At 40.2% G+C, this 21,092-nt stretch overlaps 1 protein-coding gene across 4 annotated transcripts in view; it reads right to left on the reverse strand.

Annotated features, from left to right (window-relative positions):
* Nucleotides 1-21,092, reverse strand: part of SLC4A4 (solute carrier family 4 member 4) — a 387,105-nt gene that overhangs the window by 103,070 nt on the left and 262,943 nt on the right. For all 4 annotated transcript variants that reach the window (XM_072624425.1, XM_072624427.1, XM_072624426.1 and 1 more), the window contains exons 8-9: nt 12,988-13,145; nt 1,240-1,327 (exon numbers count right to left, since the gene is read on the reverse strand). In XM_072624425.1, the coding sequence (XP_072480526.1) occupies nt 1,240-1,327; nt 12,988-13,145 (246 nt within the window). The remainder of the gene's footprint in view (nt 1-1,239; nt 1,328-12,987; nt 13,146-21,092) is intronic.

The raw sequence follows: 21,092 nt of genomic DNA on the forward strand, positions 1-21,092 counted from the left end.
AGGCAAATAACTCTTAAGAAGTTAAAATTGTTTAGACAAGGAAAGGAGTTGTCATTGCAACAAAGGATTTGGAATCTGATATAAAAATAAAATGTGGCCTTGTCTGAAAAACTGATATTAAATGTTGAGCTCAATTGGTGACATTCCCCTATATGTCATGGAAAAGATCAAGAGGGGAAACTAGGAAGAGCTGCCGGGCCTGAAATCAGGAAGGCTCATCTTCCTGAGTTCAAAGCTGGCCTCAGACACTTAATAGCTGTATGACTCTGGACAAGTCACTTCACTCTGTCTCAATTTCCTCATCTGTAAAATGAGCTGGAGAAGGAAATGGTAAACCACTCCAGTATCTCAGATGGGGTCATGAAGAGTCTGACATGACTGAACAACAGTTGTAGATCAAGAAACCACAGTTTTTACTAAGTAAGCTACAGTAATTCAATGGTAAATGGTTATAAGGAAGTAATTGCACATCTCAGGGTTAGACCAAGTGGTAAAGTTGATGGACCAGTGAATGGCCTTTATGTCTACAACATGGTACAGTGAAAAGCGAACTGGACGAGGCGAGAAGACATGGGTTCGAATCATGCCTTTTTTTTTTTTTTTTTTACTAACAACTTGTATAAACTTGTAGCATTTATGTTCTGGTCCTCCATTTTCTTAGGTATCAAATGAGGGCATTAGATAAGATGATCTAGAAGAGCCCTGCCTGCTACAAATGCTATGACACAGAAGAGCTAAGTTTGGAGTCTGAGTTATGCCATCACTCTGTGGCTGTGATCCAATTATTTAGTGTTTCTAAACCTCAGTTCCTCACCTGTAAAACAGGGCTATTAATTTTGGTACAACTTACCTCATTCAGTAGTTCTGAGAAAAGCCTTTATAAGCTATAGATTGTCATTTCAGTTTGAATAATTATTATTCAGAATCTCACAGATTATAGAATCATAGACCTAAAAGCTGGAAGAGACCTCTCAAGACAACTAGTCAATTCAGATCATTTTATTGATCAAGTAAGATAATATTTGTAAAACACACTTAGCCCAGTGCTTGGCACATAGAAGGCACTATTAAAATGCCTTTTCCTTTCCTTTATACGTAAGGAAATGGAGGCCCAGAGAGACTGATTTGTCCCAGATAACATGAGTTTTAAATGGTTGAACTGGAAGTTGAATCCAGGTTTCTTCTGCAGCACATACCTACCTCAGTCTACCCTTCCTCTCCACCCCCCAAAGTACTTACCTCATCAGACATCAACGTAGCGATGGCTCTGCCAATCTCATGGTAAGACTTCGCTTTTCCCTTAGGACCTAAGAGAATGAACAGGAACCTGTGGGGTGGGGGGGGGATGAGAGAGAGAGAGGCAATGATTAGAATTACAGAGGAATATGCTATGTTTCCAGCTCAAATTATACAGAAATCATAAATCTATTTATTTATTCCAGCATAAAAAAAGGCCAGGATCAAATCTTCACTTTTTTAAGCAGGATGAAGGCCTGTGTCATACAGATGATTCTGTTTCATAGTTGGGAAACACAACATTTGGCTGCAAGATTTATTCTGGGGCAAAGGCCAACTTAACAGAGGAGGCCTCTGAAGCTTTCACAGGGGCTCCCTTTCTGAATTATTTCATCATTCCTTTTTAAACTTTCCCCTTTTTATCCAATTCTGGAGGCTTTTATGAATTTTCAAAACCAAACAAACAAAAAACCTCGAAGGCCCAGTCCCGAGTGAGGCCTCAGTGGCCCCTGCTTTCCTTGGCTTTTCTTTTATGTATTTTTGAGAAATGTTTCTACTGGGATGTGCCCAATCATCAGCAGAAACTAGTCATGCATTAAGTGAGCCTTATGTCTGACAGCCACCATAAGAGGGAAAAAATAGGACAAATTGTCAAAAATAAGTAAATGTACCAAAGTAAACCACCATCCTTAGAGAATTAAAATTTCTCTGTGGGTGTGCCCACTGCTCTCTGTAATCTCATTTTCCAATAATGCAGATAACTTACTATAACAAAAACAATTTTTAAAAAATGCCCAAAGACTATCCCCCACTTAGGTACATCTATCATGGTGTTGGAAGCATGATGTTCTATAAAGAGTTCTAGACTGGGAATCAGGACTACCTTTCTGAACTTCACTTGCATCATCTGTAAGTTGGTTATAACACCTATAATACTTCATGTAATTATCATGAGGATCAAATAAGATACCCTATGCAAAGTGCTTTGCAAACCTATAATCAACAAGCGAGCATTTTTGGAGCATGTATAATGTGCCAGGCACTGTGTAAGTGGCTGGAGATACATATGTGAATGTAACAATACCTACATTGAATGAGCTTACATAGAAATAAGGAAGGTAATCAGCATATTTAATGATATATATAGAATAAAAACATAAAGACAGTAAACATAAATGTCCAGTAGTTAACAACAAAGAATTATGGGAAGGAGGGTAGTACATTTCAGAAGTTCAAGTAGAAAGTGGTCTCTGAGCTGTATCTTTGAGGAAAAAAGAAATTCCATAAAGCTGAACTGAGGAGAGAGTGCAGTCCAAGCATGGTAGATAGGCAAACATACTTGATTAAGAACCCAAGTTTAAAATCTTTGGTATAGGGGGAAAGATAGGGAGTTCAGTTTTTGGACATGTCAAGTTTCAGATGTATTTCTGCCCTGTATCAGTTGTTATCTTTAGGAAATATCTAGATGAGGAACTACAAGATAAATGGTGAGACAAACAAAAGAGGGGAGAGCCAGGCTTGGATTTCAATCCTAATTCCACAGCTTTGTTTCCCTAGGATTCAATCTCCTTATCTCTAAAATGAGAAGCTCAGACTATGAGAAGATCTCTTCCAGTCCTAATTCCTATAACTGGAAAAGAATATTGGATAAGATACAATAACACCAAAGGGGAGATTGGATGACTCCCTGCCTCATTTTTCCAGGATACGTTATTCTATTTTACCTAATAGAAAGAGCACTCAGGTGGCCCAGCAGATAGAGCGTTGGAGCTGAAATCAAGAAGACCCATCTTCCTGAGTTCAAATTTGGCCTCGGACACTTACTAGCTGTGGGACCCTGAGTAAGTCACCCTGAGTAAGTCACTGCCTCAGTTTCCTCATCTGTCAAATGAGTTAGAGAAGGAAATGGTCAATTACTCCAGTATCTAAGCCAAGAAAGCTCCAAATGGGGCTCTGAAGAGTCAGATGCCAATGAACATATATATATGCATATACACACATACACATATATACACATACATATGTAAACATATACACATATATGTATATTTATACACAGGTATGTATATACACCTACATATATACATATAGCATGAGTCTCATCATGCTTTCTTGATTTGCAGTACCGTTAACACATATTTTCCTTTAAGCCTCACAGCTATTCTTAGAGATGTGATCCTAGCATTATTATCCCCATTTGACAGATAAGAAAACTGAGAATCATCAAGGTTAAGCTATTTGCCCCAAAACTTATGGCTTGTAAATGGCAGAACTGGTGACCTTTTCTATATTACACTACCTAATAATAGCTACCTTCACTTACCTCCCAGGGCTACTGTGAGGATCTGACACTAAAATGTATACAAAGATACTTTGAGAAACCCAAAGTCATGGACATGCATAAAGAACTGCTGTCGGTATGAAGCCCTATCTGTGAGCTCTTCAGAGGCAAGAGCATGGCTCCCATACAAATCACTCCTCCTTTCTTTTAAACATCAGAAGCTATTTGCCATGAGCCAGGAGAAGCACTGAGTTGCCTACTGTGATCTGACATGAAAACAGGAAGGGGACCAGCAACCAGACTAAAAGAGGGAGGTACGAAACTGGGCCTCTGGGACACCAATCCAACTAGGCAACTATCTTTCAGTCATGGTGGCTCCGTAATATTTGTCAACCTATGCCAGGCTTGACTCCAACGACCAGATTCATAGTCAGGGACAAGAAACCAGGACAAAGAGAATATGCTGGTTTCCTAAGGTTCCGTGTGCCCTTAAGACTGGGAGAGGGAGCAGGTAGCTAGGTGGTGCAGTCAGGAAGAGATAAGTTCAAATCTGGCCTCAGACACTTACTAGCTGTGTGGGAGCCTGGGTAAGGCACTTATTTGCCCCAGTTTCCTCATCTGTAAAATGAGCTGGAGAAGGAAATGGCAAACCACTCCAGTATCTCTGCCAAGAAACCCCATGAAGAGCCAGACATAACTGAACAAAATATAAATATATATATGTATGTATATATAACATGGGTGTCATCATGCTTTATTGATTTATCCATGGCCAAAAAGATTAAGAACCCTCTCTTCCTTAGGAGAAGTCATGCTTAATCAAAAGTTTCCATTCTCAACCACCATTCAGACCAATCCAAAAGGTCGGGGGTGGGGGGGGGAGGAGGGAGAGAATTAAGGAGATAAAAGACTTTGGAATTTAAATCCACCGAGAATAAGGAGAGCTATAAAAAGCCATCTCCTGTGTATGAACTTAAAAGCTAACTTTCCAGTGAAGTCACAGATTCACTTTCCAGGATTATCACTGTAGTTGAAATGGCAATAGCAGCTAGCTCATGCATGAAGGAAGTCATTATTTTAATCAAATTTTAGCACTTCTAACGCTAAAGCTAAATTAAACTTAGAACACTTCTCTTGACAATCAGATCGATTTTTTTTCCTGACGTGAGTGGGCATTGATTTGAATAGTTCACAAGTATAATATTTTTAACTACTTAAGAAACAGAGGAAACACATTTAGAAAAAGCCAACAGGACTGGTCTTGTTTCCCAAGCCCATCTACTGCTGCAAGGAATATGAGCTAACACGAGGTGCCAGCTGTCAGCTTGGGCAGGGGTAGGGGGGTGGGGTGGAGAAGAAAACCACCTGGGGCAGGGGGACAAAGGGGCCAGATGTGGTGCAGCAACGGGAACATAACACCTGACATTTTCCCTAATGCATTTTGTAAATGGATTTCTTCTTATCTGCCAGTTCATATCCTGTTAATGGGTCCAGATATAACTCCCTATTCTGTAATAAATAAAATATGAAATTCACCTAAAATGGAACCTTATACACATGGATATGTGAGGCATTTTGCAGACTTTAAAATATTATTTAGATGTGAGATATCACTATCAATGCATTTTTTGTGCTAAATACCCCAGGGTGAGCATCTTATCTTTATAAAAATATATTCATTAAAGTTCTAATCAATATTGCCAGTGCAAGAGCAAGCGTTCTCAGGTGGCCACATGAAGTAATCAGTTTGTCAGTCTGTCAACAAGCAACTATTCTGTGCCACTATGTGCCAGGCATTGGGCTAAACAGTAGGGATACAAAGAAAGGTAAAAATCAATCCCAATTCAATTTTAAAAGAAATATATACACACATATATGTATGTGTGCATATAGCACATGTATGTATATGCATATTGTGTATGGATGTATACATGGATGCATGCATGTTGAATTATTTGTGTTAAATATCCCCATATACTAAATAACCCACTGCTCCTGACCATAAGTACTGTCAAGGGTGTCAAGAGTAGTATGGAATATGTAAATATACATATGCATGTACATATATATGTATGTGTATATGTGTACATGGGGTAGCTAGGGGGCACAGTGCATAGAGCCTGGAGTCAGGAAGACTTGAGTTCTAATCCAGCCGCAGATGCTTACTAGCTGTGTGACCCTAAGCAAGTCACTTAACCTTTGTTTGCCTCAGTTTGCTCATCTGTAAAAAGGGCATAATAACAGCACCTACCTCTCAGGGTTGTTGTGAAGATCAAATGACTTCATTATAAAGCATTTACCCCTGGCACATCATAAGTTCTGTGCGTGTGTGTGTGTGTGCGTGTGTACATACATACAGAGTACTAGATAAACTGGCAATGATCGAAGATTCTCCGTAGTGGCAATTAGCTACTCTGAGTGACACTGTGGTGTAGTAGTATCTAGAGAAAAGGTCTCACCTCCATTTCATGACCAGGGTGAAATTTTAAAGGAAGGTATGTTAAAGCAGAAAGCACACTAGCTTGCATCTCATTTCTTCATGATACATCTTTCACTGAATTATTTCTTCCCTCTGGGACTTAATTTCCTGATTTGTAAAATAAATTACTAAGGTCCTTTCCAGGTCTAATTCTGTGATCCTATGACATACTAGGGGCCAGTCCCCTTTTTAATTGGAACTCTATAGACAAAAAGAAAAGGCAGGTCATTTAAAGTGAATGCATTCTTTCCACCCTCACATGCTAACTGAGAGAAACTCAATGAGCTCCTTAGAATATTCAGTAAACTCCAATGGCTCCCGAGTCCCTCTGCCCTTCCTAACCTGGCCTCCTCCTACCTTTCTAGCCTTCTCACAGCTTAATTCTCAACATAGACTCTTTAATCCAGTGACACTGGTCTCTGGGCTGTTCCATGAACAAGACGCTCCGTCTCTCTTGTCTGAGCTCTTTCTCTGGCTGTCTCCCAAGCCTGAAATGCTCTCTCTCCTCTGCTTTACCTACTGACTTCCCAGCTTCCTTTAAGTCCAAATTGAAATCCCACCTTCTACTGGCAGCCTTCCCTTATCCCTCTTAATTTCAGTGCTTTCTCGCTCTTCATTATTTTCCATTTATCCTGTGTATAGCTTGCTTTTTATGTGTTTGTTCGCTTGTTGTCTCCTCCATCAGCCTGGAAGCTCCTTGAGGGCAGGGACCCTCTTTTGCTTCTTTTTGTCTCCTTAGTACTAAACACAACATCTGACTTATAGTAACATTTTGTTATTGTTTAGTCCTTTTTCATTTGTGTCTGACTGAAAACCCCATTTGGGATTTTCTTGGCAGAGACACTGGAGTGGTTTGCCATTTCCTTCTCCAGCTCATTTGACAAATGAGGAAACTGAGGCAAACGGCTTGAAGTGACTTGCCCAGGGTCACATAGCTAATGTCTGACTGAGGTCGTATTTGAACTCAGGAAGATGAGTCTTTCTGACTCTAAGCTCAACACTATTCACTGTCACCTAGCTGCCCCTAGTAGGCACTTAGGAAATTATTGAATCGAACACTGAAGGGAAGTGTTGCTGCACATAAAGCAAGTAGGGAGCTCATCTCTCCAACAGCTGAGATTTCCTTAAACTTCTCCAAATTGAGAAGAATGATGAAAAAGGGACATGAGAAAATCAGGGGAAACTAATAGGATTGGGCAACTGAGTTCAAGTTCCCTCTGCTCACAGCAAGCTTTCTCACCTCATAACCCTAAAAGGAGGGAGCAGCTATGATTTTTACAATACAATACATCCTGCCAAAGTCTGCTTTGATCACGCACCAATCATCCTTCAGGATCCAAGCTGTTTTATGTCAACCGACAAATCTTATTTTTAACCAGAAGCTTTCTCTTTGTTAGCAAACTAAGAGTAAACTTCAGATTTGTGGGGCCAGAAGAACACAGCCCAATGTGACATGTATGGAGGGATAAAAGGGATTGCTTTTTGTTACTGGTCTCTTTTTCTTATTTATTTACAACTAGAAATAAGCTCCAGCTTGGAGATTTATTAGTGCCTGCAATTTTTTTCAAGAAGTCTCTGCCAAGGGACTCTCTCCCCCAATCTAGTTTTAAAGTTTTACATCTATAGCCAACTACCAGGATACAATTAGCCCCTCAGCCTGGAAAGGAATGGGATGGCTCATATATACAACATATACACACTGCCCGATGCGGTGATAACCTGAGAGGCAGGAGGTTCAAAGAACCTCACAAAAGTTTGCTGTTGGAAAGGAAGAGAATTCCTTCACTCCACTGCCCTTACCCCCAAAATCCTTATGTTTCTTTCCATCCTTTTCCTCCTCTTTCTCCTCCTCTTCCTGTTCCTCCTCCTCCTCATTACACCATCACCATCACCATCCTCCTCCTCATCCTCTAAATTCAAGCAGCACTTTAAAGTAATCATTATCTAAATTCAGGTAGCATTTTAAAGTCTCTACACTGTTTTCCTCACAACAGCCCTTCTAGGTAATTTAAGACACTTCCTGCATTGTTACAAATAATTTGGACCAGACAAATATCATTACAATAGCTGCCATTTTCTACAGTGCTCCAAGATTTTCATATGGTATATGTTGCTTCTCACAACCATCTGTAGAAAGTACAACAGGTATTCTTATCTCCATTTTGCAGATGAGAAAACTGAGGCTTAAAAAGGACCAGAGACTCATCCAAGGTCACAGAGCAAGAACCTGCTGAAGGCAATATTTGAACTCAGTCTTTCCTGACTCCAGGAACCAGGCTAACTCATATTAAAGTCATTCATGTAACAGATGCTGGATGCAATATGTAGTCTGCACTCTGTCAAGAGATTAAGACTCCATGAAGTCAAACAAACTATTCTGGCTGACATTTCTATCACAGTCAACACACTTGCTGAATTTCCAGATGACACGGGCCACTCTCTCTGCCTGGACAAGCAATGCTGAGTCCAGGTCCAGGAAATAATATCAAACATATATTAGTGAAATCTGCTAGGGAGGATTAATGATGATTATCATTATCATCATTATTACCATCAATCAATATCATTATTTCAGTTTCTGCCACCTAGGTGCCCGTGGAATCAGGGAGACCTTCAAATCTTTCCTCAAACACTTAACTAGCTTTGTGACCCTGGGCATGTCACTTAACCACTCTCTACCTCAGTTCCCTCAACTGGAAATTAAGGATAATAATAGCACCTGCCTCCCAGGATTGTTGTGAGGATCAAATGAGATGATAATTGTAAAGCACTTAGCACAGTTCCTGGCATCAGGAGGTGCTTAATAAATGTCTGTTCCCTTCCCCTCGTGGTTCCAGTCACAGAAGCTTAGTCTGAGGGCTTCCTCTGTCCTCTACACTCACACCTATCTTAGGTCTGAAATATCCTTCACCTCCATCAGATGGATAGTTTGGACAAAGCTTTCAAAGCAATATTCTATATTATCTACAAATCGAATTCATCTTTTCCCTTGAACTGACACCTTCTGGTGCTCCTATTCATCAATGGTATGACCATTTCCTGGTTAACCAGACTGTTACCTTGGTCTCTATGTTCTCCTTCATCTTCCTCACCTGATCAGCTAGCAAGAGATTGAGTCAAGCTCTGTAGTGTCTCTTCTATCTCTCCCCCTTCCTTATTCTCATTGCCACTCAGAATTATTGCAGCAAGCTCTGAAACTCCTCCCAGAGACCAGACTTTCCACTTCCAATCTGGCTTTCACACCACTGCCAAATTAGTTACCCTTCAATGGGTTCCTATTGCCCCAAAGACTAGTCTGGGATTCAAGGCTTTATAGAGTCTGTCACCTCTCCCAGAAAAGAACTTTCTAGCCTTAGTTTAGACATCTCCCTTCTACATATGATCGTTCTGTGACTCTGCTACTTAAATGGCATTTATCTTGTTCTCAGTTGCTGTTTATCTCTGTCCCTCTATCTCTATGCTCTCCGCCCATCTCCACTAGCTAAAATCAGTCAACAAGGGTCAACAAGCACCAGTTGAGCCCTCCTGACATACCAAGCGCTGTGCAAAGCATGGGGATACAAAGACAAGCTAAACTAGTCCAGGCTTTAATGAGCTTACATTCTCACAGGAGACACAGCATACACATAATCAGGTACATTACAGGATATGGACTGAGGAAAGCCTACTTATTCTGAGACACTCAAAGGCAGCTCCCTGATCCCCCAGGCAAAAAGTTTGTATTTTCCTTCCTCAAATCACAAATGGCACTTTTTACTTCATGCTCTTCATTTTGTATTCTGCATCATTTCAAGTTTATCACATATGTCTTAGTTATTTCATATTTATGTATTTATTATACACCCTTTCTCTCTCTTCTCTCTCTCTCACACACACACACATTCACACACATTCACACACATGCATACACACTCATACATATGGACATACAATCCATATGAAGGTCCAAGAGGATAGTCTGTGTCCTGAATACCTTTATATCTTCTCTAGCACCAAGGACAGTACTTTACATTAAAAAGGTCTCAGTAAATAGTTGCATCAATACATAAATTATTAATCAAATAAAAATATTTTAATAATAAAAACAAATATTTTCAAGATAATACATTACTTTAAAATAATGAATGCATCTTGGAATATGTCAGTATTGGAAAGAGCACTGAATAAGAGTGGAACTCAAATTCTCATCCCGCGACTACTGCATGATCTTAGTCAAATCCCTTCATCTTCTATGCATGAGTGGGGTGGATCAGACTACTGATGAGAACTTTAAGGCTCTGGATCAAGATGTTTTTTTTAATTCAGGGTTTCACAGATTTCAGAGAATCCATGATTTTGGATGGGAAAAATTACATCTTAATTTCTATTAACTTCTAATTAAAATTAGCATTCCCAATTCAGTTATTTAAAAGCCTTGTTCTGAGAAGACATCCCTAGGCTTCACCAGATCATCGCAAGAGGTCCAGAAGACCAAGAGGGTTACAAACTCTGCTCCATACAGAAAAAGAGACTCAAAATTAGAGGATGGTGTAACTGGTTAATCTATGGAGTCAAGATTGTAGGGGGAAGAAAGTAAAGCCTGAGGAAGAGAAGGAGTGACACATGGAGAGAACAGAGAAGGGTGGAATACCTAGCTGGAGACCACGGTAAGGATAAAGGAGAGGTTTAGTGGGGCAATTTTGTTACTACTATATAAATCTAACATTTTTGTTGTTGTTGAGTCTTTTCAGTCATGTCTGACTCTTCATGACCCCAATGGGGGTTTTCTTAGCAAAGGTACTAGAGTGGTTTGCTATTTCCTTCTCCAGCTCATTTTATAGATGGCAAAACTGAGGCAAACGGGGTTAAGTGATTTGCCCAGGGTCACACAGCTAGTAAGTGTCTGAGGCCAGATTTGAAATCAGAAAGATGAATCTTCCTGACTCCAGGCCTAGCATTCTATCTCCTTTTCCACTTAGCTCTCCTTTATTAATATACTACCTTGCAATACACACACACACACACACACACACACACATATATAATTATCATATATGTGTATATATTTTATCAATGTATATCATTATACAAAATCATTAAATCCAAGGGATTTGGGGAGGGAAGATACAGCTGGAGAATCAAATGAGATCAGTTAAGTGTCAGTAATAATAACAGCAATATTGATTATTGTTATTCTAGGGTCCTTTCCAGGACTGGCTTGTGCTCTGTAGGGAAGCCCCAAATGGGGCAGGTAGGGGATGGAGTCAGGAAGAATAGATAAGTGGAGGAGGGGAGAACACCTGTGTTATCTACCCTAAAGAGGGTAGTGAAGAACAATGAAACTCTTGCATTCCTCTTATCTTCCTGACCTAAAGAGGATACTTGCTCTCTCTGGACTGAAGCCTAGGGAACTAGAATATGTAACTGAGTTTCATAAAAAAATACTAAGAAAAATCATCTGCCTTTCCTCCTCTCTTTTTCTGAAACTTCCCCTTCTCTCTTTTCTCCCCCTTCCTCTCCTACCTCTCCTCCATTCCTCCAGTTCTTCCTGGGAGGGGTTGCTTCATCTTTATCTATGTATAATAATGGTCAGGAAGAAAAATAAATTAAATAAAATGAACGGCTGCAGGCTGAGACAGTTCATCATGATAACCCTCCAGGCCTTATGGGATTTCTTTTATTGGATTGTGCAGGATGCAGTTATTACAGAAGGCCCTGCATTACTCAGGAAAGCCAGCTAATGAGGCTCCCAATTCGGTGATTATAGCTCAAGCTAGTTCAGAGGACAGCCAACGGATAATGCCATTTCCTGGAAAAAACATAACCATGCAAGGCGCAGAAGGCTCTAGAAATAGCTCTTTGGTAATTGAATGATGTGCTCTTGGATTTCTTGGCTTGCCCTCTTAAACCATCTGGGGTTGCTTTGGTTGACCCTGACTGGCATGGCACCGTCAGCCATGATTCCCAGAACAGTGAAGGACCACTGACAAGAGAAAAACAGAGACCAGCTGAGAAACTGCTCCACTCCACCACATGGAGCTTCCCTGTTATTGGTCAATTAAACAGTTATGATTTTTTTAAACACATATTTTTTAAATTTTCCTCTGGATTCTCTAAAACAACAAAAATACTTATTTGCAATCCAAAACAGAAGGAGTGTGTTCTTCATCAGAGGAGGGAGCCTCCATATCCATAAAATCAGATTTCCCCAAGGGTGTGGTATTCAAGAGAGAAACCTAAGGTGAGGGGTTTGGTGGGGGGAGGTTGGGCTCTGTCCCTGAAGAAAAGGTCTTCTTAGAACAACTGCCTTTACTCGACTATGAAAGTGCTTAACTATCCTTGAGGCTTCCATGGGATAGGGTTAAGAACTGTACCTGGATTTCATGGATGTAGGGAATCCTTGGATAAGGAAACTCCTTGAACAGTGCAGATCAGGCCCTTCTCTGCAGTAGCCTGGAGCACTAAGAGTTAACCCTGTGTGCCCAGGGTCATACAGCCAGTATGTATCAGAAGCAGGACCTGAACCAAAGGCTTGCTAGACTTAAGACTGGCTCTCTATCCACTATCCCATCAGGCTTCTCTCTGCATCTTTATATTATAAACAGGAAGGAGCCTTTGTAGGTCAACCTCCTACAAAACTGTGAGGTGCCTGAGGGTGGGGATCCCCTTCATTTATCCCCCATTGCACCTCAGGTCTTCTTGGCTCTGGAACTAGTCTGACAACCTCTTTTACATGTTTTTCCATGGTTTGGTTTTGTTTGGTTCTCATGAAGCATCAGGGGGCAAATTGGCAGCCTCTGGGCTCTCCTGCTGGCAAGGAAGCCAGCCATGCCAATCAGCTTTGGGCATCCCATATTTCACATCCTACATCCATCTCTGCCTTATGTAAAGGACCCAGAAATCCAACGCAGGTTGCCTGCCCTAGGTGATAATCTTTTATTTATTTATGTGTTTGGTTATTGGAAGGAAGTCTCCTTTTGGGGATTCCAGCTGGACGGGGGCCATCTCTTACCGTGTGGGCACTGGAACCTCAGTCAGGGCGCCCAACATGACCGCCTGCTGTAGTCGAACAAAGGTAATGAAAGGGCTCTCCAGGAAGTCCACCTCCCCGACCAGGACATTGGAGGCCTCCGCATCACGGGGAAGTTTCTTCATGAACTTGTTCTTTAGCTGTACAGGAGAGAGCCAGAAAGCAGAGGTCACAGCTCCAGGGAGGAGAACGAGATGGAATATAGTCCTGCTTCCACGGGCACAAAATCAAGGCATGCAGCCACTAGGATTTTTATCTGTCTTATCTTAGTCCAGCCCAGCCGCTTACCCTGTCCTGTCCTGTCTTGTCCTATCCCACCCAAATCTATCTATTTCATCTCATTCTATCTCCCTATTCATGTATGCATTTGTTTATTTGTTGTTGTTTTGGAGGCTAGTTGCCTTGTGGAAAAAGTGCAGGTCTTGGAAGTTAGAAAGGTGTGAATTTGAATCTTGCCTCAGAAACCCTCTAGCTATATGACTCTAGGCAAGTCATTTTAACCTCTCTTGACCTGTTTCCTCATCTGTAAAACAGGAATAATAAGAGGACCTGTCTCATAGGGTTGTTGTAAAGATCTATGTATCTATCTATCTATGTGGCTATCTATCATGTTTTATAAACCTATCTATCTGTGTGTGTGTGTGTGTGTGTGTGTGTGTGTGTGTGTGTGTGTGTATACTTACTGAGTACATGTGGGGAGAGACAGAGAGAGACTGTAAACTCCTTGAAGGCAACTGCTGTCTCTTTTTTGTATCCCTAGCACTTAGCATAGTGCCTGGCACAGAACAGTCACTTAATAAATGTTTATTGATTGATGGATGGAAACACAATATAAAAAGCCATTTCCCAATTGATGAATGGTTAAAGGTTATGAGCAGGTAGTTTTCAGAAGAAGGAATCAACGCTATCAATAGAATAAATGCTCTAAATCACTACTGATTAGAGAAATACAAATTAAAAGAATTCTGAAGTATCTCACACATATCAGATTAGCTAACATGACAGAAAAGGAAAAAGACAAATGCTGGAGAGTATGTGAAAAAAAATAGGTATATTAATGTACCGTTGGTGGAGTTGTGAACTGATCCAGTCACTCTGGAGAATAATCTGAAACTATGTCCCAAGGGCTATAGAACTCTACATACTGTTTGATCCAGTAATACCACTACTAGTTCTGCATCCCAAAGGGATCAAAGAAAAGGGAAAAGGACCTATATGTACAAAAATATTTCTAGCAGCCTTTTTTGTGGTGGCAAAAAAATGGAAATTGAGAGGATACCCATCAATTGGGGAATGGCTGAACAAGTTGTGCTATATGATTGTGATGGAATACAATTATGCTATAAGAAATGACGAGCAGAATGCTTTCAGACAAATCTGAGAAGACTTAAATGAACTGATGCAAAGTGACGTGAGCACAACCAGGATAACATTGTACATAGAGACAGCAACATTGTAACAATAAGTAATTTGGAAAGATTTAAAATACTCTAATTAAGAAAATGATGCAAGACAATCCCAAAGGACTCATGATAAAAAAAAAATCTACCTCCTGAAAGAGAACTGGTGAACTCTGAGCAGACGAAAGCATTTTTTTCACCTTACATTTCTTGCTTTTTTTTGCAACATGGCTAATATGGGAATACGTTTTGTATGACTTCACATGTATTACTAATATATAGTTTTCTTCTTAAAGCGTGGGAGGGAGTGGGTACAAGGACAGTTTTGGAAATAATTTTTTAAGTGAATGCTAAAAATACATGAAACTTTTAAAAAAACATTATATATAGAAAAGTCTTAAGCTATTAAAGCTTTAAATTACAATTCGGCACTGTTGTTACTGTTATAAAGTAAAGAACGCAATGCAGTTGTAAGTAGCGATTCATCTGCTGGTTTAGGATTTCTGCACAAATCCCATCCCCACTATACACAGAGAAGGAGAATGTGGTTTGTGTCTGGTTCCCTTCACTGAGGGCCTCCTGCAGTCCTTTTTCTGGTTGACACAAAAAGCCTATACTACAGGTATAATTTCCCCAAAATCCTCAACGCTAATGCCAGCAGACATGTGGTGGAGTCAGCTCCTACTAGTTCTGGACAGCCAATAGGTTCTTTACTCTTCAGAAATGGGCAAAGGCTAAATAAATCAGGGCTTGATGTATTGTTTGGTTGACTGCCTAAATGTAAGAAAGTGATAGAAAAATGGTGGGGAGAGGAGTCAGATTACATTTAAAAGGGTATCATGCATTTTTTCCCCAGAGAACTAATTATTAAACACTCACCAGCACATCCCCGATTTTAGTCTATTTCTAACCTCTCTTGTCATAGGGACGCCATAGCAAGACTGTCTTTCATACCCTCAGCACAGCACTCACTCATTATGCCCTGATAATTGTATTTAGTGTCATATGGTTATGGTCACGTGAATAAGAATCATGCTTCCATCACCATATTCACCACTGAGTTCCCACCCCCATGAGCCAACAGGCTCAGGCTCCATTATCCTCCAGTTATTAGTCACGTATGCAAATCCTATCCTTCATATTCTATGCCACATTATAAATGCCTGTTCATAATAATTGCAGGTCTAGCTGCTTAATGTTCAGTAATAAGTCATCACTTATAATCAGGTATCTTCATTTCTTGTCATTTGTAACTGCTTCATTAGAAAGAGATCCTGTAGATTTTTCAATGTCCTCACCCTATCTTTTTTTAAAAAATGAGAGAAGAAAAAAGAAAAAAAAAGAAATTTACATGAAAACCTTATTATATATTTAAAAGGAATAACAAGTTGTACATGATAAATTTGTAGTTTCATGTCCAACCATCTTTTGTTTAATCATATTATGCTATGGAACATCTTGTTTTATTCCATACATTAACAATTAAATAATTTTTAAAAAGGAAAAAATGTCATTGCCCCTAAAAATAAAAAAATGAACTTGAAAATAATTTTTTATCATTTTACCATAACTTACACCTTTAGTTCTGCTGTCTTTCATATTTATTGCTTCACTCTTTCCAGATAATCCTCAGATTATAGAATCATAACTTCGGAGGTAGAAGGAGGTCTTAGATGTCATTTAGTTCAACTCTCTCCTTTCACAGATGAGGAAACTGAGACCCAGAGAGCTCAAATGGCTTTTCCCAAAGTCACACAATTAGAAAATGGCAGAGCCAACGTTTGAATTCAGGGCCCTTGATTCCAAATCCAATCCTTATTCTCCTCATTCTGGGTTGCTCTCATATCACCTAGCCTCAACACCCCACAATCTTTTCTGAATATACATTCATTTTCCAGGTCAATAAACATATTTCTTATCATCAAGTATTTTATTTTGTCTCTTCTAGTCTTCTCTCTTCTCATTTCCTTGTTTTTCCCCCTTCCTATCTCCCCAGTGATTTCTCTTGACTAGAGATTACAAGCTCTTACTCATTCAGCAATAGGTTCATAATTTTTATAGGTCCTTATAGATTTATTATTTGATTGATTTTCCAGACTTAAGAAAGGAATGAAAAAATGGTGGGAGCAGACTCATTTAAAAGGGCATCATGAATATAATTTTTTAGAGAGCTGATTGCTAAACACTTACAGCACATCCCTCATCTTAGTCTATTCCTGTTCTCTTCTAGCATAGAGACCCTCTAGCAAGACTATCTTTCATGCATTCTATACAGCACTCATCCTGCCCTGATGACTGGATTCACTGTCCTATGTCTTGTTGTGGTTGTTCAGATATTTTTCAGTCATGTCCAACCCTGCATGGCCCCATCTGGGATTTTCTTGGCCGAGATAGTTCAATAGTTTGCCATTTCCTTCTCCAATTCATTTTACAGATGATGCAACTGAGACAAAAGAGGTTAAGTGGCTTGCCTAGGGTCACACAGCTATTAAGTATCTGAGGCCAGATTTGAACTCACAAAGATAAAGCTTCTTGGTTCCAGGCCCAGTGCTTGATCCACTGTGACACTCAGCTGCCCTGTCCTACATCTTACTTATTTGCTAAACATACCTAAAAGGCTCATAACCTTTTTTAGGTCTGAACAGCTAACAATCTTGCTGCTACAGCTCCCTTCTTGCTTCCTTCTGTAGCATGTGAGTCTGTTATCATAGCTATGCATCTCACACAACTGGAGATGGGAGGTAGTGAAGGGGAGAGCACAGTGTGTTGGTTGGAAAACCAACTATCAGAAAGCAGCAATGAGGTACGATGGCATACTCTAGGAGCCAGGGAATGCCACTCGTGTTGGCAGGTTTTTTTGAAGTGTAGAGTAGGAAAGGTCAGGAAAAAATATGATAGGAAATCTACCCCCTTAACCTAGGGGAGGGGTGAAAGTATCCACAGACATTGGAGGTCACTCCATGGTTAGTTTCAGGGGAGTCCACGAACTTGTTAAATATTTTGATAGCTTTTTTCATATTATTGTATACAGTAATAATAATATTGCTTTAAGAGCAGCTCCGAGTGGCTACGTCATTTTGACTATTATAAATATCCAAATTAGCTACAAAGGACATGTGAAGGAAGACACTACTTGCATCCAGAGAAAGATCTAATAAATAGAAATATGGATAGAATAGTAACACACACACACACATACCCAGGAGAAGGAGGAGGAGGAGGGAAAGAAGGAAGGAAGGAAGGAAGGAAGGAAGGAAGGAAGGAAGGAAGGGAGGGAGGGAGGGAGGGAGGGAGGGAGGGAGGGAGGGAGGGAGGAAGGAAGGAAGGAAGGAAGGAAGGAAGGAAGGAAGGAAGGAAGGAAGGAAGGAAGGAAGGAAGGAAGGGAGGGAGGGAGGGAGGGAGGGAGGGAGGGAGGGAGGGAGGAAGGAAGGAAGGAAGGAAGGAAGGAAGGAAGGAAGGAAGGAAGGGAGGGAGGGAGGGAGGGAGGGAGGGAGGGAGGAAGGAAGGAAGGAAGGAAGGAAGGAAGGAAGGAAGGAAGGAAGGAAGGAAGGAAGGAAGGAAGGAAGGAAGGAAGGATGCCATTCATTTTCTGTGATTAAGCAGGTGTAGATTTGTATTCTATGACCAAGGTAAAACCAAAAGAACTAGTTGTCAACATTTTCTGATGAATAACATAATTTCTTATTGGGCTCTCTCATTGTGTGAGATGGAAACTGAAGACCCTAACCATAACTAGTTCTCAAGCATGCTTTTAAGTGTTCTCTTGCTGCAGTTCAGGCTATTATGAATATTTGGGGATGGAGACCACTTTCATCCTCCACACAGATTCCTGACTAGAGCGTAGAACAAGCCTTGAAAAACAGATGCTAAGAGAATAGAAAGGAAAGTTGTTTCATACCAGGCTTGTAGACTATACAGGTGGTCTATTTAATCATCTGTTCTGCCTCTGGTGCTTTACATTCATGAAGCCACCAGGTCCTGCTGAATTCCTTGGGGTGTGGACCAGATGAAGGCAGCCCAGTGTGAAGAACCAGTTTTAGCCAAGTAAGGATGCCGAGAGTTTCTATTACTGTTCATATTGAACAATATTCAATTTGAATTACTTCATAAGAAACACAATTTCAAAATGAAAAGCATTTCCTAGAAGCCTAAAAATTGACTTTCTAATCTCCTCTTCCAAATATAGTCATCTTATCACCATGAATGTAAATAATTCGGCAAAGCAGCACATTTCAAAAGGCTATTATGCCAAATATAGTATTAATACAATTCATTCATCTGGATTTCCTAAACAGGAAGAGATTTCAAGTACTGACCTAGTTGAAAAAGCAACAATCCACCATGCTCTTTAGTTTTCTTGTTTATTTCAGATTAAGTTTTCATTTAAGTAAAGGATAAGAACCTCCCTGTGCCTCAGTTTCCACATCTGTAAAATAAAGAGGTCAGACCCAGTGAAGTCCAAGGTCCCTTCTAGTTCTAATTGAAATCTATGAGTTTTTGATCCTTTGAGTACAAGCTCATGTTTCTGTTTGTTCTAGGTAGACCAATCAGGTAGTAAGAACAAGGAATAATTAATGGGACAGTCCATATATTTCACTGATATTCATATAGTCAAAATATTTAGAGGAAGACTCTGCCCCAGTATGCTAAGTAGACTCCTCTGGGGGTATCTATGAGAAGGTATGAACAAGAATCATACAAGATGAATGGAATGGATAAAAGATTAGATCCAGAGTCAGGAAGATGCAAGTTCAAATCCAGCCCCATGTACTTACTAGCTGTGCGATCCTGGTCAAGTCATTTAATTTCTGCCTGCCTCAGTTTCCTTCTCTGTACAATGGGGATAATAATTGCACTGACCTCTCTAGATGATTGTGAGGATAAAAAAAGATACTATTTACAAAACGCTTGGCCAATTTTAATGCACTACGTCATGCTAAGTACAATTATTATTTACTATCCAATCACTGAGATCATAGCGCCAAAGTATAAAAGTTGTCCCTTCAAATAATAAGCATCAGTATTGAAGGTGATGATACTGAGACTATTATTGTCCAGTCACTTCATTCATGTCCAACTCTTCTGACCCCATTTGGGGCTTTCTTGGCAAGGATACTGGAGCAGTTTGCCATCTTCTTTTCCAGAACAATCTTTCGCTGGTACGAAGGACTTTAAATGCATCATACCATTTGATCCTCATACCCCACCCTTTGATGTACAGTGCAACTCTGACCAGTCATGAACGCCACTGATGGAAAGTCAGTCATCAATAAACACTTTAAGTTCCTATGAAAGAACCCTAGCCTAGGAATTTGAAACGTAGAGAACCCCAGATTGAGAGTCAAAAATAAGGACTTCGATGGTGGTGCTCCCTTATTTAGGATCGCTGTGTAGCATTTGGCCAATGACATCACCTTCGCAGTTCACTCATTTGTAACAGGAGATGGTTGTACTGAACAATTTCTTCAGCCCCTTTGGCTCTAGACTTTATTATCCTGGGGCCTCGGTCTCAGCATCAACTTAACCTGTATCATTCTCAGTTTTCTCTTCTGCAAAATGAGTACAGGAACAGGAATGAATCCTGTTATTTCATTGATAATGGAAGACTTTCAAGTTAGGAAACGCCCTCCATCGGGACAGATCAGTGACAGTGACAGCATGGGGTCACTGTGAGGGCCAACCAAAATAGCATGTGAAAAGTGCTTGGGAACTATAAAGGACTGGGAAATGTATACTGCTTTTCTTTTCCCCATTTTCAAATTGAGAAAAGAATACTCATAATAATAGCTGAGAGGCAGCGAGGAGGTGCGGTGGATAGGGTCCTGCGCCTAGAGTCTGGAAGATGAGTTCAAATCTGGCCTCAGATTCTTAGCAGTTATATGACCCTGGGCAAGTCACTTAATCTCTGCCTTCCTCAGTATCTTCAAATGTAAAATGGGAATAATGATAGTACCTACCTCTTTGGGTTATGACAAGGCTCAAAAGAGATGGTATTTGTAAGGTGCCTGGCACATTAACAAATGATTGTTTCCTTCCTTCTTCCTTCCTTTCTTCCTTCCTTCCTTCCTTCCTTCCTTCCTTCCTTCCTTCCTTCCTTCCTTCCTCCCTTCCTTCCTTCTTTCCTTATATAACCCTTTAAGGTTTGCAAAGTATTTTAGAGATAATCAGCTGTGAAAGATCTCTGTGAAAGAACTCTGATCAATACAATTCCCAAGGTCTTGACAAAAAATGCTCTCAAAATCCAGGGAGAGAACTGTAAATTGAAGCACAATTTTCTCCCTTTCTTTATTTTTCTTACTTTTATTTCTCAGGACATGGCTAATGTAGAAATAGGTTTTACAAGATGCCATATGCATAATAGACATTGCATTTCTTGTCTTCTCAATGACTGGGAGAGGGGTGAAGGGAGAGAGAGATGTTAGAACTCAAAATAAAAATTTTACAAACAAAAGTACTTTGAGTCTGAACCCAGTATGAAGTTCTATGGTGTTTTACCATTATACCTTGGCAAATCTCATATTGGGACACATCCTTGCCACTCAAATGGTAAATGCATTACATCACTGCAGGAAAACAAACTGGACCAGATCAAAAAAAAAAAAAAGATTAGGTTGTGGAGCCAGGGCATTTTTAGCTCAGTGACACGATTTCAGCTATTTTGCATTTGCCTCTATGGATATTTGCTCT

Source organism: Notamacropus eugenii, chromosome 7 (assembly GCF_028372415.1).
Source record: "Notamacropus eugenii isolate mMacEug1 chromosome 7, mMacEug1.pri_v2, whole genome shotgun sequence".
NCBI lineage: Eukaryota > Metazoa > Chordata > Mammalia > Diprotodontia > Macropodidae > Notamacropus > Notamacropus eugenii.